At 43.7% G+C, this 27,886-nt stretch overlaps 1 protein-coding gene across 1 annotated transcript in view; it reads right to left on the minus strand.

Moving 5' to 3' along the window:
- The window catches only part of SLC9A5 (solute carrier family 9 member A5), a 1,894,848-nt gene that overhangs the window by 339,245 nt on the left and 1,527,717 nt on the right, over positions 1 to 27,886 (minus strand). Inside the window, exon 13 of the mRNA XM_069604452.1 lies at positions 24,141 to 24,311. Within this exon, the coding sequence (XP_069460553.1) occupies positions 24,141 to 24,311 (171 nt within the window). The remainder of the gene's footprint in view (positions 1 to 24,140; positions 24,312 to 27,886) is intronic.

The following is a 27,886-nucleotide window of genomic DNA, read 5'->3' on the forward strand; positions in this document are numbered from 1 at the left end:
ATTAGAAATAGCGGCAAATCAGCCCTGCTCCTCCTCCTAGACCTCTCAGCTGCATTCGACCTGGTCGACCATGCTATTCTTTGCAACCAACTTGATACAGCAGCACATTTTTCTGACAACGCTATCACCTGGATTAGATCCTTTTTAAATGGCAGAACTATGAGAGTCTTCTAGCCTTTAGCAGCTGCTGACCCCATACCCATCACCTGTGGTGGGCCACAGGGATCTTGTGTCTCGCCTACACTCTACGACACTTTTACCAAGCTCCTTTTTGATCTGGATCATCTCGGTATCACCTACACTAACTATGCAGATGATACCCAGATCCTCATCCCCCTTTCAGGGGATTATCGAAAAGATTTGGCCATGGTGAATAGAGTGTACATCATCATCCAGGCATGGATGGCCACGCATGGTCTATGCCTGAATGATGATAAAACTGAACTCATCATCCTGGGCACCTCCCTCAATCTAAAAAAACTAGGATCCGACTATTCCTCATTCACTATTGATGGCAATCGTATTAAAGTAGAACACGAGGTAAAAACACAAGGCTTTTATCTCGATTCAAACCTCTCATTCGCCAAACAGGTCAACTCCTAAGCCTCATCTACAGCCTAAACGTGTAAACTGGTTCCCGCCTGGACTACTGCAATGCTCTATTTAGGATCTACTAAAGCTACCATTAGAAAAATCCAAACACTACACAATAATGCCCTCAGAGCGGCACTAGGCATTTCCAGAAGAGAGCACATCTCCAAGAGGAGCCGACAAAATAACTGTCTCCCAACCAAAATCCATCTAAAAACTCTGTCACTCACCCACACATCCCTCAACAATGCTGTCCCCATCTACCTGGCCAAGAGAATCCACAAACAGACCTCCCTGAGAGCTCTTAGATCAGCTAACAGAGATTGCCTCTCCATTCCTAGTTTCAAACGGTCTACCATAGGAGGCAACAGTTTCCCTGTGAAAGCAGCCAAACTGTGCAATTCCCTGCCTCCCACACTGAGAATAGACCAATCCTACCAACAATTTAGATCCAATACCATTATGTGGCTGAAATCTAATAACTGCTAAACGAATATTCCTGTTCAGCTACCAGTTAGAACTCACTGCTGCGTTACCTTAGGCCTGTATGGAGCCTATCCTTCGAGCGTCTCTCGACCTGCTAGCTTGTGGTAATTCATTACCTGTATACTCGTAGTGATCCTCCTCATCTAGGCATAGCTACACTGCCCTTGTAAATCATCTGCTTCTGTATATACCCCTTGTTTCCCAACCCTGTAATTTGGGTACCTCCTTTATAGATCTCCTTTGTAATAACATTTATGTAAATTGTATATATATTTTCTGTTGTAACCAAGCTTTGCATATACTTGTAACCAGTGCGCACTGTTATCCCCGGGTATGAGGTGCATTATAAATAATAAAACAAACAAACAAACTGAGCTTTTATAGGGGCCGACAAGATCCTCTCAAGACGTTTAAAGGTTGTGTCCTCCTGCCTTTTAGTAGACTTCCTAGTTGGTTGCCAGATGACTTCAGTTGCCTTTTTCTGCTCTAGCTGAGGCGATGGAAGGGGACATTAACATTGTTGGTCGAACAGGTCCATTGGTCAAGAGCTTCTTGTACTCTTTGGTACTATTCTTGACATCCAGTGAGACATTCCCTTTCTTCCTACTTGAAGTTCCTCTGGGCGACTAATAACATAATCTGACTTAAGTATTATCCCTTCTTCTTCCACTTTGTTGGGTTGGCTGTAGTGAGACACACCCTCCTCTAATTGGTAAACAGCTCCCAATACATCCCACTGGGATGCACTAACATTTCCTTGTCCAAGAGTCACTCACCAGGTTAGGTCTAAAATGTTATATCCCTCTAAAAGTAAACACTGTTGTGGGGATGAATACTATAGCTAAGCCTGTTGACCCTGTTAAGACGGATTTCTGAACTCTGACCCGGCGGACAGAGGTTCAGAAGGCCAGCCTAGTATCTTGGAAGAGGGTATCCTTCTGGACAGGCCAGACCAATCAAGGTAGCATTGGCGGCGGTCAAGACTTGGTCTCAGGAGGGGTGAGGGTGACTGAAAGACCTCAATGAGCACACAGAGTAAAATCACTCCCAGTCAGGTGTAATAAATACATTTATTTCAAGGCCTTTGAGGTTTAACACACAATAAAGAATCACAGTAATTCTTTCAAGCCAACACAATCCTATCAAAATACATATATACAAGACCAAAGGGGCCTAAAGGATGAATACACAAAATGGATCCACAACCTAGAAAGGGATGGAAGCAGGTAGTGCAAATAGTCTTTAGGAAGTTCTGCAACAAACACAATCCTAACTGAAAGGCAGTCCAATCCCTAAGATGAGAGGAGCCTACTGCACAAATGTACTTGCGATGCTGGCACACGCGGTAGTGCAGATGGGCAAAACAGGGTCTTTTGTAGGGACTGTAGCAGTTCAGCATCATGTGAGGTGATGCAGAATAGGTTCCCACTATTCGAGGAGGGTCTCCCCTTTAAGGCAGAGCAGGTTCCAAGAGTTGGGAATAGTTTGCACTAGCAGTGGAAAGGAGATGGGCCCTCAGGGGCCACTCGTGCGTTAAAATGGATGGATGCGCTAGGGGCCACCGGTTAGGGTTGCAATTACTCACCGACCCCCGGTGCACTCCGGACCAAACTTTGGCAGTCAAGTACACTTCGGTTGCAGGTTCAAATGCGGCAATCTCGCAGCTTTGTGGCTTTCAGCGACAAAGTTACAGCTTTGATTCCCAAACGGGACAGTGGCGATTTCGCCGCTCCTGGTGGACGGATCAGGCCAGTTCTACCGTAGCAGGCTTCAGGGCACAAAGGGGCATAGCTGCAATGAGTTTGCAAAGTTCTTCACCACGGGTGGGCGACACGGTAACCGCGTGTACTCCAGATCGGGCGCTCTCTCTTTACTCCAGACCTGGGAACGCCAAGTGTACGAAACTTGTTGTGAGAGTGCTGTGAACACAGAGCTTGCGATGTACCATGTTTCAAGGGCCTCCTTGAAACAGCCGCTGTATCAGAGAAACGGTCCTATGCAAGCTGGCCAGCTCACTGGTTGGCCCAGGGACACTTCCGAAAAGGCTTACTTGCAGGGTTTGATGAAGGTGCCGAGAATAGTTGGTCCCACTATTCCAGTGGGTCAAAGCGTCTTTGCAGACCTTCTAGGACGACCAGATGAAGAGGGGTCCAGCGGGACGACAGTGGGCTTAGAGTGCCAAACCTTCCAGCGGGTCATCAGCGGTTCCTCGACTCGGCTTCTTAGTTTCAGGACACTTGGATCCTATCCTTCGTTCAGTGAGAACTCCAGAGATCGACATGGTATGGGTGTTTGGAGCCTTCTCTTATCAAAAATCTCCTTCGCGCCAAAAGGAAGAGGATACAGTCGGAGATCTGCTCACATACAGGCATGCCATACATGGACCAATCATGGACCACAGTGGTCCCAGGCATTCACAGCACACCAGACTCTCTGGCACCCAGGATGTGTATTGGAACCAGACAGTCCAGACCACATCCTGGAAGCACACACACAAGGCATGCAGAAGCCAGCAAAAGCTTGGCGTTTGGCGGGAGAATGCATGCCCAAATAAGGACTGACCCAGTTCGGCTCAACCTGGGGAAGGTGAGGGGGCAAGATGGCCAAAGGACTGGACAAAGAACCTCGAGGCATGGCCATTTTGGAGCCAGGCCACCTATTTGTGCCAAACGCGGTAACCGCTGGTTTACCTGGCAGGAAAGGGTTAAAAATGTATGAAAAAATAAGCTGCCATTAGCCCTGTCCAAGGCACACCTGCACTTCTCTTAAAAAATCCTTTGAGAATATCAAGGGCCTTTTGAAATGACAGGAAGACCCAAGTGCACTGCACTATACTGGAAGGTACATTGTGTACCTGCAACATGTTGCAGACAAGTTGCGACATTAACAAGTACTAAGGGAAACAAAGTCTCCCAGTATTGACTGACTGTGTAGGCATGTCAGTTTCCCCATAACAAAGTGAGCGAAAAGCCCAGGGGAGTGCAGCCGAAGGCTGTGCTCCTCTGTTAAAGTCAGGCTATGGTATTTAAACAAAGCAAAAAGTTGGGGGGGTACACAACTGGAGGGAAAATTACACCTGAAATGGAAATCTTTCCTAACAGACACTACCTCTTTCACCATATGCCACACCATGGACATTTATCAACAGACAGGGCCACGGCAGAGTTGAGTATTCAAGAATTTATTTTTTATTCCTTGGTTCTGCCATTCTCAATTTAGATCAAAAGGAAAACAAATTAGACCTTTGTCAAAACCCCTATCTGGGTCTCCCATCGCTTCTCCCCTCCCCATTCCTGATCTATTTCTTGGAAGGGGAATACTTGTCCAAAGCAACACAAAAAAGTCACCCACCAACTGCAAGTAGGGGTCCCTTTTTGGGTCACAAATTTTATAAATCAAAAGCAGTTAAACCACATTTGCTCTTCCATTGGATCCGTTCGTAAAGAATTCTATTTGTCTAGGGGACACTTATCTTTAAGGGGTTCAAAACACAGGATTCCTGGTTGTTTCTCATAATGCTGTTCTAAGGTTACTAACTCCAAACCCTGCAGCTCAGAAACTAGGTGTAGCTTGATGTTCATGGACTGGTAAGGGTGTCCCACTGCTTCTGGGCCTTGTTTCGCAGGAGGGGAGCTTTTGAAGGACTTATCCCCTTCCTTCTCCTGGTTCTGATAACTATCCTCTGCACTGCTTCTCTGATCCTGCTATTCACTTTGATAGGTGCTCTTTCCTCCTCCCACCATTGGCTCAGTACCTTCAGATCAGTTTTTCACTCCTACCCTATGCTTTAGATAATGCATGCTCTCTTGCAGCATCGTCCCCACACTATTTCTAACCTTACTAGTAGTCTTCTCCCTTTCAGCTGCCTCTGGAAGGTTCTCTCATGCCACCACCTGGTGTGTCCTCCTTCCACCCTCTGCTGTTCTCCTCCTTCCAACATCTGCTGTTCTCCAACTTCCACCATCTGCTGCTATCCACCTTCCACCCTCTGCTGCTATCCACCTTCCACCCACCTTCCACCCTCTACTGTTCTTCACCTTCCACCCTCTGCTGTTCTCCTTCTTTCAATAGTTGTGTTTCTCTTAATGGGGCCCTGCTGTTCTTTTTCCACCCGCTGAACTTCTTATCAGCTTCTGCTGTTCTCTGTCCATCCTCTCTTTTCCTCCTCCCACCCACTGCCCTTATCCTCTTTTCATTGAAACCCTGCTGTTGTTCTCCATCTGCCCTCTTCCTCCTTCCACCTTCTGATGTTCTCCTCCTTCCAACACCTGCGTTTATGTCCTGCTGTTTGCTCCTTCTACACTCTGCTGTTTTCAGTTCACCCTCTTATGTTGTTTTTCGACCCGGTGATGATCTCCTTTCCCACTCTGCTGTTTTTCTCCCTTCGTCCCTCTGATGTTCTCCTCCTTTCCACCCTCTGATGTACTCCTCCGTTCCACACCCTGATGTTTCTCTCTCTTCCACCCTCTGATGTTCTCCATCTTCCAACACCTGCTTTTCTCTTTTTATGTCCTGCTGTTTGCTCCTTCCACGCTCTGTAGTTTTCCTTTCACTCTCTGATGTTGTTCTTCCACCCGGTGATTATCTCCTCCTTTCCACCCCCTGATGTTTTTCTCTCTTCCACCCGCTGATGTTCTCCATCTTTTCACCCTCTGATGTTTTTCTCCCTTCCACCCTCTGATACTCTCCTCCTTTCCACTCTCTGATGTTCTTCTCTTTTCCACTCTCTAATGTTTGTACTCGGTCAACCAACTGTTTTTAATTGCTTCTTTTCACTGCCATTCACCTCCACTACTTCCCATGTTCTCAAATTCCTGCCCGTCACAGCTTTCTCTACCAATGCCAATTCACTCAAAACGCTTCTCCTCACCAAACATTCACACCGCCCTCTTGCTGGTGGCCCCTTTTATCTCAGTCTGTCAGGGTTTTCATTTATGACTTTATTCACTTGATATTGCCATTGGCCAGATTTATGTTGCAGTGCGGCTTTTATTGAAGCCATTGCTGCTAACATGCGAGGGAGGCCGGTCCATGACCTTAAAAAAACACAATCACCATCTAGGGGCTCACTGGGGCAACACTGGCATTGTTTTGTTTTAAATGGCACCCTCGTTTTACGATTCAAGCTTGGATTCATAAAAGAATATATTATTGAAGCAACACTGAAATGGTGTTTTGGACACTGACATTTGCGGACATTTGCTGGGGCAATGTAGATGTGGTTATATTAACCTCAGACAACTATGATGCCAGTTTCAAAATACACAATGCTTGTCATGCATTATTGGTAATATGTTGCGCACACCCAAGCAAGTCCCCTCAAGTCCCGCTTGGCTGCGTTTCTCTGCTCCTGCTGTGCTGCTCCTGCTCGTGCATTTTCAAGGACTGATAAAGAAAATTAAAAACTGGACTACATTGCCCAGCAGGTGAACTCTCCCAACATTGACTTTGCACTCTGTGCCATATTTCCTCTAAAATATACTTTCTGTATTTGTTTAGGCTTGCTCAAAGCTAATCAGGGGAGGAGCTATATAATCGTAGTCATGAGCGCACCTTGCGCGTGCACCCAAGCAAGTCCCCTCAAGTCCTGCTTGGCCGCTTAGTCGCTGAGCCGTGGAGCAAGGACAATAGATTGGGATAAACAAAGTATTTTCATTGTCTCCTTTGCTGTGCAGGTATTTATAAATCTTGTTTAACAGCTGATTCATTTGCTGTCCTGTGATTTAAATATGCATAGGTTCCCCTATACGCTTAAATCTAATATGCCGGACATATCCAAGGTTGTATGCACTCTGTCAAATTCAGATTCAAATAAAACATTAGCAAAACCAAAGCGAGCCTCTACCAGTAAAACCATAATCCTAACTCCTCGTTTAAACACTCCAACGAGTAAAGATATTCGTCTGTTTTTCCCTCCGTTGAAGTCTACAGAATTCGCCTATGTGACGAACTCTGCACAGGATATCGCTAAATTAGCTGCAGTTGGAAATGAGGAAAATCAAGATCCTGTCCATCAGCTTGTATCTGACACCACTATTCTACAAGCCATAAAGGCCACAGAAAAAGATAAGGCCATCGTCGAAGAAATCTTGGAAAACGAACACAATGAGGAGGTTTTTTCATCTATTTTGATCCATGCAAGCAGCAGAGGAGAAGTGATCTCGCCACAATCTGGTTCTCCTGATTATCGCAAGTGATGCTCTATGGATTCTAGCATCTCACTAGCTGCCTCCTATATCCAACCAACTCCAAGACGACGGTTATCAATTAATAAACAAAGTTCATCTCTTGCCAATCATAGACTAATTGAAATCACGTTGGTGGCAGTAAACTCAACGATACAAAGTTTATTTAAACTTTTTGAATCATTGGAAGCTAAAATTAATCTACAATCCATCAAAATTGATCAAATATTGACTTGGATTGGAAACCATCCACATAACCACTCTTCCTTATCAGTGTCAAATCAACTCACTGAAATAAAGGCGAACGTGGACAAGCAAGATATAAGGACACTTGAACCTATAGCTACTACAGCAGTACAAGCCTTTCCATCTTTTACACATATTATACAACCAATTGAAGTTGATGAACCCACTACAGTGGATCCTAACTCGTCCTGGATTAGTGTAGACAATCAATTAGACATTTGCAATCAGAAGAAAGAATCTTAACAAGTCTTCAATAAACGGTCACGTACGCAGGTGGTCGATCTAACTGAACCAACTCAAGGTTAACAAAAAGCAAACCCAGCGCCAAAACGATGGCAGTGCCTGGAACGAACCCCGAGATAAATAACAACCAAGGCCCAATTAATCAAAAGCAAACCATGGTAGCAACACGGTCTAATCATTCGCCTTTAAACGAGTTGGTAAATATCCTTGAATCCACCGCAACTGATAGTTAGGCGGCATCGAAACCTCCAACTTTGGCGAAGTGTTCTCAACCATCACTGTTCAATTCCCACTGCCAGGTGACAGAAGAAAGAGAAGATATAAAAAACACAACTGACCAGGCTGCAACTATTAAAGCAGCGTTGGAAGCCTATCTCGCACAGCGTACAAATGAAATAAGAAGCGCTGACCCCATAAAAGAGGTTGGTCAAACAACACTACATATAAGTAATAGTGGTGGCTTTAACCCACACATGAATCAACAAGGGATAGTCAAACCCATAAAAACCCACCAGAAAAATGCTCTGCTGAAAGAATCTTCATGTAATCAAAACCGTGAGGAAGTCAACAATACAAACTATAAGATGGAACATAAAAAGAACAAGTTTGCAAACTACCATACGCTCATCCTGAATGCGGTGACACACTTTATGAAAGTTATGATCTGTCCAGAGCAAGCATTCTAAATATATTTAATGACATACATGAATTGGAGGATATTACAACGGCCGATATTGACCAGGTCGAGTTCATATGCGATGTCAATTTATCCATTGTTCGATTATGGATGAAATCGGGTCTGGTACTAAACACTCTTCAAAATGGGATTCCTTCTGGCCCAGGATCCAGAACGATTAGCTAATGAGAAAACACTTGAACGAGACACTCTCATAAAGACCAGCCAAATAGAATGCTGATGCTCATATTGTGATTTGGCTCCAAAAACATCTATAGGAAAAAATGTTCATGTTCGAGCATAACCATTACTTCAGGAGAGGAAAAAAAATGGTATCATTGGTAAATTAGAATACCAGGGGACACACCCATTTGCAATGGGGTCAAAACACCAATCTAAAGGAAGCTGATATCGCAGCTCTACAAGAGACGTGGATAAGAGCAACACCGGTTTGGGACGATCATGACTTGGTTTTACTTCCAGCGATACCTGCCCAAAAAGGATGACCTATGGCAGGCTTACTAATCGCAGTGAAAATTAGTACTGGTCTCACATTACAACCCTGCCCCCCCCCCAACAATTTTATACAACTGGTGAAAATTTCAAATGGTACTCAAGTCCTTGCGCTCATTAACTTGTATAGAAATCCAGCAGTAATTGCTGATAAAATATTCTACAGAGATCTATCAAGCTTATTTGAACTAATAGCAAAATCAAATGGAATTACATTGACGATATTGGTTGGAGATCTCAATCTCAATTGTATTGAACAAATAAAGGGACAAAAAACACAGGAGATCAATAAGTGGAACAACTTCATGAAGAATATCAACATGATAATGGCAAATGGCTCTTTACCGGGAAATGTTCCGTTGCGACCAACATGGCAGAGAGGAAATTCTAGGAGTACCATTGACTATGCATGTCTCTCAGAAAATCAATTTATCTTGGCAACCAGATTTGAAATACTAACACAAACAGCAAGTGACCATCATATGCTCAAGCTAACATGCCCATGGAATGAGACTTCAAACGGACCTGGTCCACAATGGATGACTCAGAAATTAAACATCAACAATGCTAAATCTTGTTTCAAATGGTCTCCTGACAAACTACTATCTCTGAACAATGCATTGAGTCTACAACAATTGTGGTTGCACTTTGAATCCTATATAGGAGCCCTCTCACCTTTTAAAAATTGGTTTGTTCCGAATGATGTCCGATTGAAGAGACACTCTCGTGCGTTTTATCTCCAAATCCAACAAGCAAAAAGAACTCTCTGGAGAGAACTGAGATGCATCAATCGACTTCCTTTGGTTGATAGAATACAAGCACGTAAATCCATTAGATATAAGAACTGGTCTCGAGCACGTAAAGCAAAAATGTTCCAACAAGATGGTGAAACCTTATCTGCATCAACTAATAAAAATGCATCACAAATTTGGAAATTATTCAATGAAAAATCTGGTCATAATCAAGTCCAATCCCAATTAAATGGTGTCCGAGAGAATCAATGGGTCACTCATTTTTCGGAATTATATGCTGATAAAAATTTTGATGCATACCAGTATAGAATGCAGATGGATTCATCATGGCATCTTGAGTGCTCAGAGGCCAAAGTGGAAGAATTTATACTCAAGTCATCTTCATCTCGTGCGGCGGGACCTGATGGACTTACAAACCACATGTTCAAACAACATCCTAAACATTGGACGTCCATCCTAAACAACATCTTCCAACATGTCCTATGCACGCAAAAGATCCCACACTCATGGCGCTCGTCTCTTATAGTCCCGATATTCAAGAAGGACAATCGTGGAATTCCATCAAACTACCGTCCCATAGCCTTACTAGACTGGCCTGGCAAAATGTTCTCCCGCTTAATCCTAAGAGACTTTAATAAATGGACACTGGCTGGCAAAAATCGTGACCAGAAACAAAGAGGTTTCGTTGCAGGTATGGGCACAACAGTCAATTTATTGACATTTAATGCCTTAAAAGAACAAGCTCATAACACAAAACATCACTGTTCTTTGCATTTATTGACCTTAATGCCGCCTTCAATTTAGTTTCGAGAGTCAAATTAATAGAAAAACTAATTAAGGCAAAATGCCCTACAAGTCTTATTGATATAATATACATGCTACACTCTTCAACATCCATACAGGTTAGACTCTCTGTTATGGGCCTACTGTGCACAGTGATAAAAAAAGCAAGGGGGCTGAAACAGGGTTGTATCCTTGCTTCAGCCCTATTTAATTTTTTATTCATGATGTACGAGAAGTGTTCCTCACTATATCTTCAGATTCACCCAAAATGAACCAGGTAGAGGTTCAAGCCTTATGGTATGCAGATGACCTTGTTTTAATTTCAAAGACGCCGATTGGTCTGCAAAACATATTATCTGCCCTCATCAAATACTTCGAGGAAAATGAACCCAGCATTAATACAAAAAAATCACAAATAGTAATGTATACTCCAAAATGGACCAATAGACACAGGTTTGAATGGAGAATTAAAGATACAAATTTGGACATCGTACCAAATTATAAATATCTAGGCCTACCCTTTGATGGAAATTCTTCACTCGAATTACACATGTCCACTTTAGGAAATAAATTGAACCAAGCCATATCTCAGACCAGGTTAATTTGATATAAATACAGCAAATTTTCAATCAGTGCAGCTATTTTATTTTGGCGACAAAAATCTTCTTCTTTATTATATGGTCTGGAAACGAGAAATATTATCACATCAGACTCTTTAGATAAATTAGAGGCCAAATTTTGGAGGAAAATTTTAAATGTTCCTCAATCCACTCCTGGACCGTGGCTGAAATATGAGTTGGGTATCACATCTCTAAAAGCAAAATATCACTGGCAATTGTGTGCTTTATTTCGCAAATGTATTGTTTACACTAAAGAAGCAACAGTTCTTACATTATTGTCCACTTATATGTTTTCATCCGCTCACGGTTTTGTCCAGCAATGGACTAAATGTGTGTTTCAAATCATGGCTACAGCAGAAGTTACTTTAGATACCTTGATCATGAATCCTGATAGAGCGAAAAAAAAGATCTTTTTGCAAGATTGGATTGACACACGGTCAACTTGTCTCCAATATAAACATTTCAATGGTCAACATTTTGGTGAAAAGAAAATGGGAAACCCAGAACCTTACTTGATTAGAGCTCCATCACCGAAAATCCAGCTGGCCATCACGAGACTACTGCTGAATCTGTGGCCTAAACGTGATGGTTTGGCTCAACGCAAACAAATTACTGCGGCAGAAAACATCTGCAGATTTTGTAATATCTTAACAATGAAAGAAACACTGGAACATTTTATTATAGAATGTACAGCTTTGGTCACCATGAGAAACAAGTACTTTGAGAAACATATGCTCTCAATTGGGAACGTGATGCCAAAACCTAGATGGGCTTTGATCTTAGGCTCTTTAAACATGGGCATAAGAATAGCAACGGCAAATTTCCTTAATGCCTTACATCTGAAAGAAAATGACTATGATTTGTAGGTACATGATTAGTACTTGTTTAATTTATCAATATCTAAGTAACTGTGATAACAATAAGTTTGAAATTGCACTTGCTATGTTTTCTGGGGCAAAAGTAATAAATGCAAAACCATACGAATGTAGCAATATATGATGATCATGACTATGATTTAGTATATGAAAAAGATCATCAGTTGTTAGTCATGATTTGTTATTCATGGATTTGTATTTTGTTTGTAAATAATTTTTCTTCATGTTCTTCTTTTAAACTGAATATGTAAAATTGTTATCTGTAATTTTGAAATTGAAAAAAGTTGATTAACATCAGCTAAAATTCAATAAAAAATAAATAAAAAATAAATAAAGTAATGTGTTTTACTAGAGGAAAATGGACATTAAACTGCAATATTGAAATTGGCCTAACATTGTAAAATGTATGACTAACATGAGAATTTGAAACTGTCTGGACAATGTGAAAATTGTCATTGTAATGAGACAGGCCCACTGAGCTGAGGTTTAGAACATTTATTAACATGACGTGGTTGCAGCACACTTGCAGCTAATTCTGGTTGTATTTTATATTTTGACAGTGCTGATTTTATTAACTTTAACAATAATGTTGCCACGCTATATCAAGCCTGTTTCAGCAATATGACCCAAATACATATTTGTCTAATGTGCATCCAGTTTATCTATCGGGCGCAGTATTTTCTGATTGGCAATTTGACTATTGAGGGGTTTCAATCCGAGAGAGTGGAAAGGGGAAAATGCACGTTAGTTGATGCAACCCATGGAGGTGGTATATCCTACCCAAATTCTGCTACTCATACCAAGTACTTGACAAACCTTTATGCGGATTGTTGCTCTCCATTTCATGCCATGTTAACTATGCTTCAAAACACCTCATGTTGCCTGCATCCTCACACTAGTCCCAGCATTCCCCGTTTGTCCTGGCCAAACCCCTGTTCCAGCTCCCTAATCCGTTTGGTTCCCCTCTGCACTGGATTTTGCTTACAAGCTCTTGGTATCAAGGAGGTATGTTCAACGCATACACGCAAGTACACTTGTCAACATTTATTTATTTTCTTACCTACAGCTCCAGTCCAGACGACTCCACTAATGCTGCCTGTTGCAACGAAGGCCATCCAACTCGTGCACAGCATGGAACATGAATCATGAAGCAGGGTGGGCATCTTGGTTCATGCACATGTGCAGTGGGGCTGGAGCACTTCAATCACACCGCTGCCAGTTCTCATGTGTATAGGAGGTGCAGGAGAATGTCTTGCGCATATATATATGCAGTATCCCAGCCCCTATCCCCAAAGTGGAATACAAGGCAGGGGAAGCAACACACCCTCAAACTTATAAGGCCAATTGTGCATACTTGCTGGCGTACTGAAAACTGTTTGACAGTTAAAGCTTGCCCAGGCACACTACCATCAGCTGATTGTTGTAGCTGAGGGACTGCTCAGTGTTTTCAGTAGGTTGGCTTGGATCGTCCATAACGGGTGGCTGGTCGGAACCCCATTGCCCATTATGGACAAGCTGCCCCTGTGTAATTAACCTGAATCCACCAGAGTTGAAGAAGGAAGACTGAAACACTCATAGCCTACTGAGACTGGACCCTAGCTGTTACTGAGTAGCAGCAAAAGAACTTGTAGTCAGATAAAACAACCCCTTGCTGAATTTTAGATTGAAAAGGGTAAAGTCAATCTGTCCAGAGGAGAGTGTTTAGGAGCGCAAGTTGTTGCCTTGGCATGAGAGAGTTGTCCTGGAGACACAAGGGTAACAGGGTAAAATGCCATGGTGCTGCCCCAATTGGAGAGAGCTATCCAGGAAACTGAAGGGTAGGATGGTTGAAACCAACAGTCTAGTGCTGACAGAAAGCTGTGGGACCCACCCCTAGGGACTTCGAGAGACACAGCTTTGCAGAAGCAACACACACAAGCTAAAAAAGAAGCATGCTGTGGTACTTAAAAAAACCTGAGTGATCGGAAGGATTCTTGGGGGTTGTTAAAATACCTAAATTGTTTGTGGTCCTGGGACTTGGCCAAAGGACCGCGGAAGTTGGGTCCATTTTTGAATAGACCAAGGCACCAACTTCTTTTAAAGAATTTTCATTTTTTTATATTTTAGTCAGCAGGCACCTATAACTAGGAAGGCATGTTCCTCATGCAGCTCTCATACCCAGTTTAACTGGGCTGTAGAGCGCTATCTGACAAGAAGGAGCATGCTGGATAGATCAAGTAAAACCAGCTTCAGTGGCCTAGAGAAAGAAATAACAGAAGAATGGGAATATTGATAGGGTCCTAGTTTATACCCTAACTGTGACAAAAATGCTTCTGCTCAGCAGAAGTATAAAGATGAGTACTGGCCAAACCGCCTGCTGCGCCCCCACACCTCTACAAACCAACACTGAGATCCATCATAAAGGTAAAACAGGCACTGCTAAGAGATACATCTACTTCACCTTTTGTTGTAACATGGGCTGAGGGAAGGCTATACTCCCAGAATGGGTGTGAAGGTGAGCCAGTAGCAACCCAAGCAACAATAGTACAACTGTTCCAAAATAAACGTATGTCCAACCAAGGTTCCATAAAAAAATATACTTTAATGAAACCATTCAATTAAACAACTTTTGAAAAACACTATAAAAAACACCCCTATAAAGGAAGACAGTAGATGCAGAACAGACATTTCTAAGCACGTTGGATATTTTGATAGGGAGGAAAAACAGGCAAGAAATGCAACAATGTTGTTCAAAGGGATATGTCGTGGTGGTAAAAGTCACTTAAGTAGTCTCTAGGGACCGAAAAGTTGGACCAGACGGACAAGGCCCTTGAAAGTACCGGATTACAATGTTAGATGGTTTGACTGTGTGCTCTAGCTGTTTTGTTTTCGGGTCGAAACAGGTTTGAAATCGTTGATTCACAATGATCCCAAGTCGACGAGTCGTGTCAAGTTAGGTTCAAGAGGCTGCTATGTGCTTTTTGAGGTGGCAGAGAGCAATGCAGGTCCAATGGATCACCAGGAGCATTTTGACAACTGGGCGTGGTTCAGGTCGACGGGTGATGCGATGATCCAGTGGTTCGAGTCGAGCTTTGAAGCAAAGTCATTGTGGTGCGATGCAATGGTTCGAAGTCGTCTGCATGGTGTGCTGATGCTTGAGACTCACATGGAACGAGGCTCTACTGGAGCATTGTGACATTGAGCTGGTTCGATAATGCGAGCAGTGGTTTTCGGAAGATCAAGTGAGTGCCAACGGCAGGACCGGCAGCTCCTGCTGTTTTGAATGGCGTGAACATGGCTTGAATGCAGTTCAATCGTTTGAGGTGATGAAAACATGGATCCTGGCTTTCAGTATGGTGCGTGACCCACTGCAAAGGGCTCCAGGATATGGGGAGTCCTTCTCAATCTCTGCTCTCCCAGCCTAGGGAGGATTGCTAGTGGTAGGCTTTGGTCCTCAACAAGAGTCACCCCGAATTTGCCCTGTGAGTTGGAAGGGAGCAGAGTCTGCATCTGCTTTGAAGTATTCACACCACAATGGTTGAGGACTTTGAAAATGTCAACTCTGCCAAAAGCAGTCCAAACAAATTCCTCCTTAAGTCCTGGATGATCCAAAAGCAGATCAAAGAAGGGATGGAAGATCCCCTCTTTTAAAGGCAAAATGACATACATGAATGGAGGAAAGAAAGCCTGCAAGAAATGCCCTTGTAAGAAGTGCCCCCTAGCATCTAATGTCATAACCAGAAAGCGTTGTTACGCATGACGTGGAAAGGACAGGAAGGATAGAAAAGCCCACAGAAAAGTAAGATTGAGGAACCCTTCTCCAGACCACTTGTGATTCCCTAAGTGTCCTAACTCTGTCCCTTTCCCAGGCTGCACCTTCAGTGGCTCTTTGGTGTGCAGCACCCTAGTGTGAGCCAGGCCTTTGTTCTGGACATAGCTCTTTGAAGCCAGGTGCCCAAGACATCAGCAGCTGGGAGATTCCAGGCCTGGCAAGGGGGGTGTTACCTTCTTTCCCAGAGTGTCAATAGGAGCATGCATATTTACTTTTGTCTCATTCAATGGAATTCAAACAGGCAGGTGCCTGATATCCACATAGCCTCCCAAAGCTGCTTGAGCTTACAGGTAAGGCACTGCTATAGTATGTGAACTATCAACCACCATATCCAAGGGTATGGCTTATATTTCAAGATTATCCTGCACCAGGTGGGTAGTGTTTCACAATTATGATGATTTTAGAGCAGAGTTGTAGACTGAAATGAAACCTCTGCACTGCAGTGTCTTGGCTGACACAGCAGCTGTCAAACAGGGGATCAGTGACCTTGCTGTGTGCCACTGGAGAACAGGTGCTGCAGATCAGGGGTCTGATGCAGCAGGACACGTGTAAACTATGCTTTTGGCTCAGAATTTAATGAAAGGAGGGACTGGTAAGTATACCACCATTTCTGAGATGGATTTACAAGCATCACTTTACTATTAAAATAAAATAAAAATAGTGAAGGGATTTACATCTGTACCATTATCTCACACTAACTACTTTCCACCAATGATTGTGCGTCCCAAGGTAGGCTATCTTTTGTTTGGGTACTGTAGTATATGTTTCACTTTCCCCTATTATTGGTAGAGTGATGTTATGTGAGTGGAAATAGAGATTGTGGTATGTAAGGAGAATGCCCTGTCCCCTGATGTTCAACCTGTGGCTTTTGAAAGGATGTAGCCTAGATGGTGAACCACAATGGGTCCTGCTGCTTGAGGTACTTGACTTAACACATAAATGAATAAAGTAACCGAAAGGAGAATCTATCTGCAAATCTTGAGATGTCACCCCACAACATTGGCAAAAAGTAGGCCCAGGAAGGAACAAGTAAACGGATTCGAGCATGCTGGAGGAGTGCTGTGGTGGGAGGAGGAGGACCCACTGACTCCCAAGGAAGTATCACCATCCACAGTGGCCTACAAGAGTCAAGGTAGGGCATGTAACAAGAATGTTGTACGTGGGGATACCTACAGTACGTGAACAGTACCTAAAGGACTGTGAAGCACCTGTGTTGAAGTTCTGTGACAGTCAAACCTAAGAGGCCACAGGGAGGCAAGGGAAACTACAAGTGTGAGCTAGGTGCTGTCTGATATGTGTAGACCAACTACAGAATGGAGTTGAATTATGGTGGCGCTGCAGTATGAAGCCTGAACAGCCCTGTTTTTTGTTTGATGTGGGGTCCAGGGACTTGCTGGATGGAGTTCAGATGTCACATAAAGTCGAATTTTCACACCATAACCATTTTGGCATGATTTGTAGTTATAGAGTTGCATCATGCAACAAGGACTCATAGAATATGCGGAGGCTATGAAGGAATGGCATAGTTCACTGCTATGATTTTCAGGTGCCACATCGATACAGTGACCACAGTGTTTATCATTTGTCTGAGCTGTTGTTGCGTAGGCGTTATTGGGGTAAGTGCGGAATGTGACTTTTCAGGAGTGTGGTAAACAATTGAATGGCTTGGGCAACACAGGGGAGTGCGTATTATAAAGCAATGAGGATGTATAGACATTGGAGCGTCACAAAAGTGTGAGGGCCAAACATTGTTAGGACTTATTGTTACGATGGTGTCACGAGAACGTGTTGCAGAGTAAGGGTTTGGATGAATAGCTTTAGTGCCATTGTGGGAATGTGTTGCTGTGTAAGTGACTGAATCTATACTTGTTGTTATAGTTATAAGATCACGGTGTGGTGCATGCCAGCGATTACCAAGGATGTATTTATATAGAGGCTGCACAAATCACTGTTGCTGGTCTGAATAGGTATGGATGCATAGCTATGGTTCTTGTTATGGCATCACATACATATGTGTGTGGCAGTGATAGGTATGGATTTATTGATAAGGATATTGCGTGATGTTGCATATTTGCATTCCAATGCGTAGCTTGGGATGTTAAGAGGTTGTGGTTATGGTTTTCCTAGGCAGTGTAGGGGTGTAGAAATCAGCATTGTCAAATGCAGCGAGATGTGTAGTATCAGCTTTCCCTTCATGTGATTGTGTTTGTGTGTTCAGTAAGGAAAGGGGTGAATAGTATCTGTTTCTTTTTCCCTTGTCAGCGAACCCTGAGATGTCACTGTACAACAGGCATACTGGGTTTTGTTTTCTTATGAACTATAACTGTGATTCATCTGACAATAAAGCGACTGCGTTCTTTCTAACATCTGTTCCTCCTCAGCTGTGAGAGCACACACATTTATTTGCTGTTTTTAATAAAGCACTATAAGGCACGATCAACGGTGTTTTGTAGCACTCCCAGAGTCAAATGGAGAGTGAAGGGGGTGCCTGATCTTTTACAGTCTCTGGGAACATTCAGATTGGTTACATGCTTTGAGGAAGGATTGGGGAACAGAGCATAGCATATAAAAAGTGCAAGAAAACAATGATGGGGAGAGAAGATATGTGAATACAAAAAATAATGAATAATAATGGGAATAATGACATTTTCCCTAAAGCCCATTTTCCGCAAACCTAGGAAGTCTGCATATTTATGAATGCTCAGCAATTGAGTTCAAAATACTTCCTGAAGGCCAAAGCCTTGAGTCTTCTGAGGAGGTGCATCACCATTTCTCTGATGGCTACTGGCATACCATTCTAATGGCAGGATCCCAGGGACCTAATTTCACCAAAATGCCAGGGGTAGTGGAAGTGACATCACACAGCGCTTAACCTCTGATGACATCACAGGACATGATGTCATTTGACCCCACCCCGAAGTGACATCACAGGAAATGAAGGAACACAACATTTCACCCCTTGACAAAACAGGAAGTGGCATCACATAGCATTGTTCCTAAGAACACTATGAAAAATATTGTTATGATATCACTGTAATGAGATATAAATTTCATACAAGAATGGATCACCATATGTATCATTAATATGAGTGTGTATAGGCCCATATTACCAAATGACTGTGAATGCAAGCAGACGCCCAATGTAATACCGCCGAGATACTGGCAGCGCAAATACCTTTACTGTTACTCGGTCCAGTGCTATTAGTGCCCGATCACGAGTAGTGGTACAGTGCTAAGTTGCCATTCCCCATTGAGTCCAGACCCAATATGGTTGGGGGTGCTATTACTGCCAGCGGTAACTGCGCCGGCGGTAATAGCACCAAAAATGGATGGTAAGGGGACCTTTTTACCCCCAGAAAAAAGTTGGAGGTAAAACTCCCACTTACCGCTCAACTCATGATTGGGCCAACCAATAAATGCAGCAGCAATAGCCTTACCGCCGCATTTAAGGGCTATGGCCCTTATATACAACAAATACACATACAATATCACCCAACCTGTGTTGGTACTCATTTATCAACCTCAGAAGGATGAAAGGCTGAGTTGGCCTTGCCGGGATTCGAAACTGCAGGTCACACACACATTGCAGCAGCGAGCGCTCAACCAAATGAGCTATCTTACCGGCTATAGCTATCTTCCCGCTATAGTAAAATAAGTAATAACATGTCTGAATGTTCTCAAAGTCTGCGTCCCTGTCTCTGCAGCATCTAACAACTCGGCTGAACTCTTCATAATCTGCAAAGAGCTAGCCAATCATGCTGCAGTCTCTACTTCTCCTGTTCCCTTAAGGACCTCTGTACGGCCTTGGCTTCTCACTTCATCACTAAAACAAAGGATATCCTGTTCACCCTCTCTTCCTCTTCCTCCTCTAGTCCTGATCCACTTGTGGCCATCTCTCCTCCTCCCTTCTCTTCCTTTCCTTTATTCACCCCAGACAATGTTTCTGGAAAGGTCCGATCTATGAAAGTCTCGTCAAAACAGGTTCTACCCTGACAATCCAGAACCATCAAGGACCACATTGACACCGTTACTCCTGCCTTGGCTGATTTCTGCAATACCTCCTTTGCCACTGGAACCTTCCCTTCCCCCCCTTAAGCACTCCCTTGTGCACCCCCTGCTAAAGAAGCCCTCTACCGATCCCTCTTCTCCGGCTAACTATCACCCAAATCTACATCACCTCTTTCTTGGCCAAACACCTGGAACGGCTGGCCATCTCCCAGCTTAATCTGCACACTGAATCTGTTGGTTGTCTCCCCGACCAACAGTCTGGCTTCAGAGCTGCCAGAAGCACGAAAACTGCTCTCCCGAACACTCATGAAGATCTGCGCTCTAACCTTCATTCTAACCTTCCTTCTGTCCTCATTCTCCTCGATCTTTCTTCTGCCTTTGATACGGTCAACCATGGTATCATGTTCAATCACCTCCCTGATAACTTGGGTATCACGGATCCGGCCCTGGCCTGCTGACCTCCTTCCTCACTGACCAACCCTGCTAGGGCCAACTCAGGTCTTCCCTCTCTTCTATCTCTCTCTCCACTTGTGGTGTTCCCCAGGGGTCTAACCTCTCTCCCTGGCTTTTCAACCAATACCTCTTGCACCTCAGGTACCTCTTGCCCAATGCATTGCTTCCTTAGGCTCCAACTTTCAGTGTTATGTCTGACCGCAATCCAGGAATGGTGTGCCACCAATGATCTCAGCCTTAATGCCAGTAAGTCTGAGATGCTCCTCATCGTAACACAAGCTCCCTCATTTCCTTTCTCTCTCTGGCCGCCCACTTTGGGCCCTCTTCCTTCTCCTACCTGTGAGGCTAAGCACCTTGGGGCCATCTTCGACTCCACCCTCTCCTTCTCACCTCACATCTCTGACGTCTCTAAAAAGTCAAACTATCAGCTGCACCTCCTCAGAGGTATTCTTCCTTTCATCACTTTCCTTAGAAGATCACTGTCTCCAGCGCTCTGGTCATCTCTAGGCTCGACTACTGCTACAGCCTCTTTCTAAATCTTCCTGCCTCTACTCACCGACCTCTTCAGCAGAACAGGACTGCAAGACTTGTCCTTGGCCTCAAGCCCAGGGATCACATCTCTCCAGCTCTGAAATCTCTACATTGGCTCCCAGTGGCAGCAAGGATCAAGTTCAAGACCCTCTTCATCATCCACAGGGCTTTCTGGGGCCTAGGAGCGCTCTACCTCCAACTCTCTCTTCTTAAACATCTCCCCTCTCATGCTCTCCGCTCATCCACCTCTAACTCTCTGAGGGTCAGTCGCTTTTCCAAGCAGAGGGTTGGGGCAGATCTCTATGTTCGGCTGGGGCCTCCCTCTGGAACAGCCTCCCTGCCTCTCAAACTTGAGCAGAACCACCTCTGGTTCCGGAAGCAACTCAAGACCTTCTTCTTTGCTTCCGCTTTTTCTCTTCCTCTCCCCTCCTGATGTCCCGACTGCTCCACACACTGGTCACCCGGCTACCCTATGAACATGGGCCCAGGCTCCTGCATGACCGGCTGCACTTGCGCTGCCTCCCGGCTCCCCTAGCACTTATTGTCTGTATCTGCAACCCTACAGTCCCTTCTCTCTGCAGTTATGTGCCACCTGTTGGCTGCATTTTTCGTGCTACCTGCACTGAAACCACACGCTGGATGCACTTTTGAGTTACCTGCACTTCTCCCTCCAACTCCCATCCTCCTCGGCACATCTCCCTTTCCACTTCCCTGCACTTGCGTGATCTGAATGACACAGGGCCTAGTAGGATAGTTGTCTTGTCCTCCCTTTGTTTCCCTCTCCTTGTCTTGTCGCGCCTAGAAACACTTGTGTACAGGGGCGTTATAAATGCCATATCATATCAACTCAAAGTCATAAAGAAAATTACACTCTCTAGTGGATAACATTAAACTCGTAACTGAGATTTAACAGCAGGCCAGTTCATCTGCAGGTATGGTGCAAAGTTGGCCACATGTCAAGCCTGTGTGGATCTACTTTTCAGGCCTCAGAGGGTGGCAAAATACATACCATTGGGACGGTTCATAACTGTGTATTAAAGAATTTAGAGTAGGCCAGGGAAAGCAGCACACTAAAACAGCACCCCATACTCTGAGCACACGTTACCTCATACATGCAAACAAACATCATGAACAGCATGCCATGGAGATAGGAAAGATAGACAGAATTCAACAAAGCATTAATTGCGGCACAATGAAATGAAGGGACACTATGTGCTATGGTTAAACATTTCTACATTGCACACAAGCTTTTAGGCACAAGGATTTTGTTAAGTGATCGAGGACACGGAGATGGAATGTCTTGTGATGATCGTAACAGAGACAACAGCATAAAAAAATATGCTATAACTGCAACTTGCGAAAAGAAAAATTCATAGTCCGAAATGGATGCTTATTATTGTATAGCATTACAGAAAGACAAATTATGTGTTATTCGTATTCTTTCTTATTTAGGGTCACTGCTCAAAGTGTTACACTTGAGGACATCCATGTTTTTTTTAAGAGGCCTGAACAAGAAAGCCAGCCAGTCCAGAAACAAAGAGCCACATGGCGCTGGCCACAGTCAAGGAGCTTCCATTTAAGAAAAGAAAGGGGGTAGCAAGGGAGACCACAGGCGCGGCAAGGGAAACCTTGGGGGTCGCCCCCAAAATGCATCCCTGCAGGATCCTAGTGCACCCAACTTTCTTCCACTACATGATTTGCTGAGTAAATATTTTCTTTTTTGCTGTTGGTCACCTTGTACATAAACTAAGGGAATATTTAACAGGTTACCCCACAGAACTGCCTGCAAATTGAATAGCCTTTTTGCATTTTCTCCCACGATTAAGCTAGTAAACACCATTTTTAACCATTTTAAAAATAATTTTGGATAAGCCCACTTTCAGCACCAAAACCACACATGCTTGCTGCACTCCCGCTGACTTGGCAAATAGGGCAAAGTATGTACTCTACACCACTTTTTAGTAGCCAACACTGCAGGGATGGGCATAATTAAAAGTCTTAAAAAGACACCAATAGTTTGTGATCATTTTCTGGATCTCCCTTTGCTATATAGAATTCCCAAACAGTTGTAAGTGTGAGAGAGCAAGACGTCAGATTACAAGATTTATATGCCATATATGAATTATATTCATTTATTTGATGCAGTGAGCAGCTCAGCATTTGAGGAGGTCATGCTTCATATCAGCTTCAAAGACCTAGAACTACTTTTAATGGAAAACAGCAACCGTTTGAAGTTAAATACACCAAATGAATAATATCATGTTAAAAATATTAGGGATCTCCTCTGAAGGGCTGCGTCTTGCACCCAGCATCAGCAGACAAAGGGGTTCTAATGTGTCTTCAGAACATCAATACCCTACATATCTGAACTACAGTTGGTGGAAAAACATAACTGCCAACATGTGTCCATCATCGTGTGGCACTCCTTTACATAAGGTTACAAAAAAGGCAAAAGATTAAAGAACTCTTTGAAACATGTAGAATTAAAAAACAAAAGATACACGTACATAAGCAGAGAAAAGTGTGATGGCTTAAAATGTAAAACAATTCACCTGTTTGAATACATAAATAATATATATTTTTGAAAATGTCGCTTTTGGGCTTAAAACATGCTCATGCCAGTAAATGGTGAAAAAAAAGAAAAATATAGAGCAACCTTGTCTAAAAAGGAGATATAAAAACTACTCCTATCAAGCCTTCAACCCTGATACCCCTAGCACATACTTGAACAAACTCTGCCCGACGGATTTAAAACACTTTTCCTTATGTCTGCGGCTGAATATCTTGCCCACAAGGGAGTATGTTGGGGCCTGGACCAGAATACCACTCGAGGAGCGTACATGTCGGTTGTGCCTCAAAAGTCTCGAGATCAGCCGCCATTTACTAACTGCCCTGTCCGGCACTAAAGACACAATACCGGAAGAGCTATAAAGCATTTGTAAGCTGCTGCAATCACATCGAACTGGCACAATTCTGGAGCACCTTAATTGGCGCGGAATCACTGGTGATAACTGCTGCTGCTACCATGTATGGAGGGAAGCACTGAAATTGAGGATACATGATATGAACGGTCATAGACACTAGTATAGAGAACAACAGTGCCCTAATGACAAGCAAGGTTTCTCTTTAAGCAGATTAGCAGACCTTGATGTAGAATGATGTAGACTCTTGTTTTTTGGTTTTATCTTCTTAATAGTTTTTAACATGTATGAATTAGTCTTTTCAATTATGTATGTATTTAACATGGATGAAATGAAGATGTAACAAAAGTGCTTAAGGTTTGTCTGTACAACCAAATGCACAATAAAGTGAAATAAATAAATAAAAGGTGAAACCATAACTTACTATATAACTGCACAAAACTTGCCTTTTTCTTGCCATCCTGCTTGAGTCTTGACTTAGACTTTGAAGAACAAATATTATGCTTTGTGGATTTAAAGGATTCCAGGCGTCGCTTCATATTTTGTTGGAAAACTTCCTTATCCTGCCGGTCTTGCTCATCTTGAGAAATGAAATGCCGGCTATAACATGCCTTGTACTAAAATATAGAAGACACATTGTTATACTTTTCTAAACATGACACAACATGAAACTCATCAAGTGGCAATATATCTGTAGGACAAAATGTTCATGTGTCTAATTTATAACTACAAATCTATGAAACATGTTTAACAAACATGGTCATCTGTGGATCTAAGTTAAGCCACTATAGCCAAACTACAGTAATATACCAAACCAAATATAAGAAAGAAATGGAAGAGGGTGCCAGAGAGCCGAGAAGGCAAGCTGGCCACCATGTGCACCTACCAGGGAAAAGCAGTGGAGTGGTTTGAGGAAGGCTCACAGCAGCCTCACAGGCTATCAACAGATCTATTCTCTGAGTTGCTTCTCATCTTGCCGGCACCAGACTCTCAGCCCTATGTCCTGCAAAGGCCTGCCTGTGACCGGGATTAGTGGAGAGTTTGTGAGGGAAGGGTGCCATGCCAAGACTTGTGGCACCTGATGAGCTACAGACAACTCAGTTTGTTAACATACAACTCCTCAATGGTGCAGGAATCTAAAGGCTGCCATCCTCTTTCAAGTGCAAGCATGTTATCATGTTCTGGTGGAATCTACTAATTGTGTGTACCACAGAAGAAAGCAGTACCAGTAACTTGTGGTGGGTGTATGGAGGCAGTCCACAAGAGGAGAGGCCGGGAGGTTGTCCCACAATGATCCTCTAGCTGCAGGATGCTCCGCCTAGTGAAAATTGGTGAGTTTGGTAGGAACAAGTATATGCTAGCAGTCATATTGAAGATCCAGAAGTGGTGGTGCAATGGGGATGGTGCCTAGTACTTTAAAGGGTAGTGATGGAAACTAGTGAAAGCATAGTAATTACAAAGATCACCACTATTGTGTTCTGGAAGGCTGTACAAGTGGACAACTGACTGATAATCAACTCTTTCAAACGTTTAGCCTATGTGTAGTCTATTTTCCGGGTCATCTCATTTTTGTGTGCTGCACTGCCTAAATTGTGTGCAAGTTGACCCCATATTTGAAGTAAAAATTAAGGAAATTGACATATTAGAAGAAAATTAATTTTTAGCAGTGTACAGCTCAAACTCCTGTGGCTGGAAGTCAAGAGGCCAGCCAAGCGACTAATGTAAAATCCATACTCATACAGCACAAGGCCAGGGCCTATTTGGATCAACATGGAAAGCAGCAGAAGAAAGCAAAAGATGGAATCTCAGAGTTGGGAGACAATAATTCCAGTATGTAATTGTCCAAAAGCTTCAAACTAGCATCACATCAGTTTTGGCTAAGAATGAGGAAACCAAAGGATATTCTCAAAGAGAACAAAAAAAGACTCTTCGAGATGCCACAGTCAATTTCCCAGTGAAACATGAAGATGGTTGTAGAGGAATTCCTTGCCAAAATACAGGGCACAACACAATTCGTGCCTCACAGTTTCCTCCTTGTGGTGGAGGGTGCACTTAGGTCTCTTCAATCAATGCACATCTCTTGAAGTACCGGGACAGAGAAAACACTTGGACTTCACTGAACTGATTCAGGCATGGGCAGATAATGCACACAGCTTAACGAAACTTAGAATGACAGCAAATCAGCTAATTCAAGCATTTTCCAGCAATGCTAAGTAAGGGGAGATGTTGAGGGTAGAACCCAGGGTCCCTCATATTGGAGGCCACCAGGGACTTACTTGATGGTATTCCTCCACCGGATGGCTGCTGAGACCACCTTTGGTTTTGCAAACTTAAAATAACAGGAATCGGATGGAATGATTTCATGAAGAATCTGGAAGAGATTCTCCTTCTGAAGATTGCTATAGGTTAGGTTTCATATCAGGTGAGTAGTAGTAGGGGAAGTGAGTTGAGCTCATTATTGGCTCTATGGCACTCATGCTAGTTTAATGAGGGGGGATTTATCAATCACTGTCGCAGGTAAGTTAAGTGTGGGTTGGAGTGGAACAATAGTTATGGTTATTCAAGGATTTTGTGCTTGCTTAACAAATTCATGGTGCGTTTGGGGGGGAGGCTGCTTCAGGGTACAACTGTTTATTCAGCCTGATGTTAGAGTGTTCTAGAATGGTGGGGTACAGCTTGTTTGCTTAAAGATGAATGTTCTATATCAGGCTTGTCCAACATACAGCCCACAATGCGGCCCACCAAGCCATTTTTTGTGGCCTGTGTAGCCCCCTAAAAGCGCAGAGAAAGCATGGGTATAGTTTTGTTTTTGTTCATTTATACATGGCATTATGCCTGCAATGTTAGTTTCAGGGAAATAATAGTGGAAATAAATAAATAATTCTCTCGTAGCAGCCTATTAACAGTATTTCCATTGGCTGTTTCTCTGTCAAGCTTCACACACGCTTCATGGCAGCCCGGGCTTTACCCTATAAACACCGTAATCCAGGTGTCCATGTGTATACTAAACAAAGAGTTCCACGTTCTCACCCCGGCGCCTGGAAATTGGCATGGCAACGCTGGAAGCCTGTTTTCCGTCACGTGACACGTTCGACTCGAGCGTGGTTGCCGGTTCATGTGACTTAAGCACCTCCCACTGCTGTTTCGGTGCTTCTGAATTTCGTTACGAACAGTTAGCGCTATCCTTCCTTGGTCCCTTGTAAATTCCTTGCTTCTTTGTTCCCGTTCTTGCTCCTGTTCCTACCCGCCCTCCCTCCTTCCCTGCCTCTCATCCGAATTCCCCAGGAGTGTCCGTGGACACGCTTTGCCTTCTCTACTGCCTTCCTCCTGCCGACTACGGAACTCCGAACGGACTTAATTTGGACACGTCTTGCTTTCTCTGCTGCCCGCCTCCTGCCGACTACGGAACTCCGAACGGACTGAATTTGGACACGTCTTGCTTTCTCTGCTGCCCGACTACGGAACTCATACGGATTGCTTTCGAACTTTCTGTCAAGACTCACAAAACCAATCAGTGACTTTTGGATTTCGGCACACGGACTAGAGACTTCCTTTGGTGTGCCTGAAGTCTAGAGGAGTCCTCGTGCCGTCGGGAATAGCCAGTTGGGTTTTTCAGCATTTTGGAATTATTTGAACTTTCTCCCAGCACATCGATTTTTCTACACCCCCCAGACAGGAACTATTGCACAAACATCAACCTACCTGGTTGCTTCCATATCCTGTGGTCATCAGGTCAGTGGTAACTTTAATTACTATATGGTTACGCTTGTTTTCCAATCGGTCTTGTTGTCTAGTGACGGTAACCGTTTGTTGTTAACCATTGTTTGTAACAGCGGAACCGCAGAATCCCGTGTTCCAGGCCTGCGCCTCCTGTGTCTCGTCTTGCATCCTGTCTTTCATGGAATGGATCCCTCAGCTTGTCTATTTGCTTATTCAGGTTAGAGGGGTACATTGCAGGGAAGACCTCTTCGGCTACACGACGGGGCAAGTCCCGGCCGGACATAACATTCTCAGCCAATGGAAATCGTGCTAAGTGTGTGGGTAGGGTGATGGGCGCACACGCCCCACCTCATTACTGATCAGTTCCAGCTTGTTGCTGGGTGGCTCAGGCTGCTGTGGGAGATCCAGGGTGCGGTTGGCCTGGCCTAGGCCTAGCTGCCTGAGCCAAGGAACAGCCAGCCACTACGTGCGT

This window comes from Ambystoma mexicanum, chromosome 1p (assembly GCF_040938575.1).
Source record: "Ambystoma mexicanum isolate Mex_15411 chromosome 1p, UKY_AmexF1_1, whole genome shotgun sequence".
In the NCBI taxonomy this organism is placed as follows: domain Eukaryota; kingdom Metazoa; phylum Chordata; class Amphibia; order Caudata; family Ambystomatidae; genus Ambystoma; species Ambystoma mexicanum.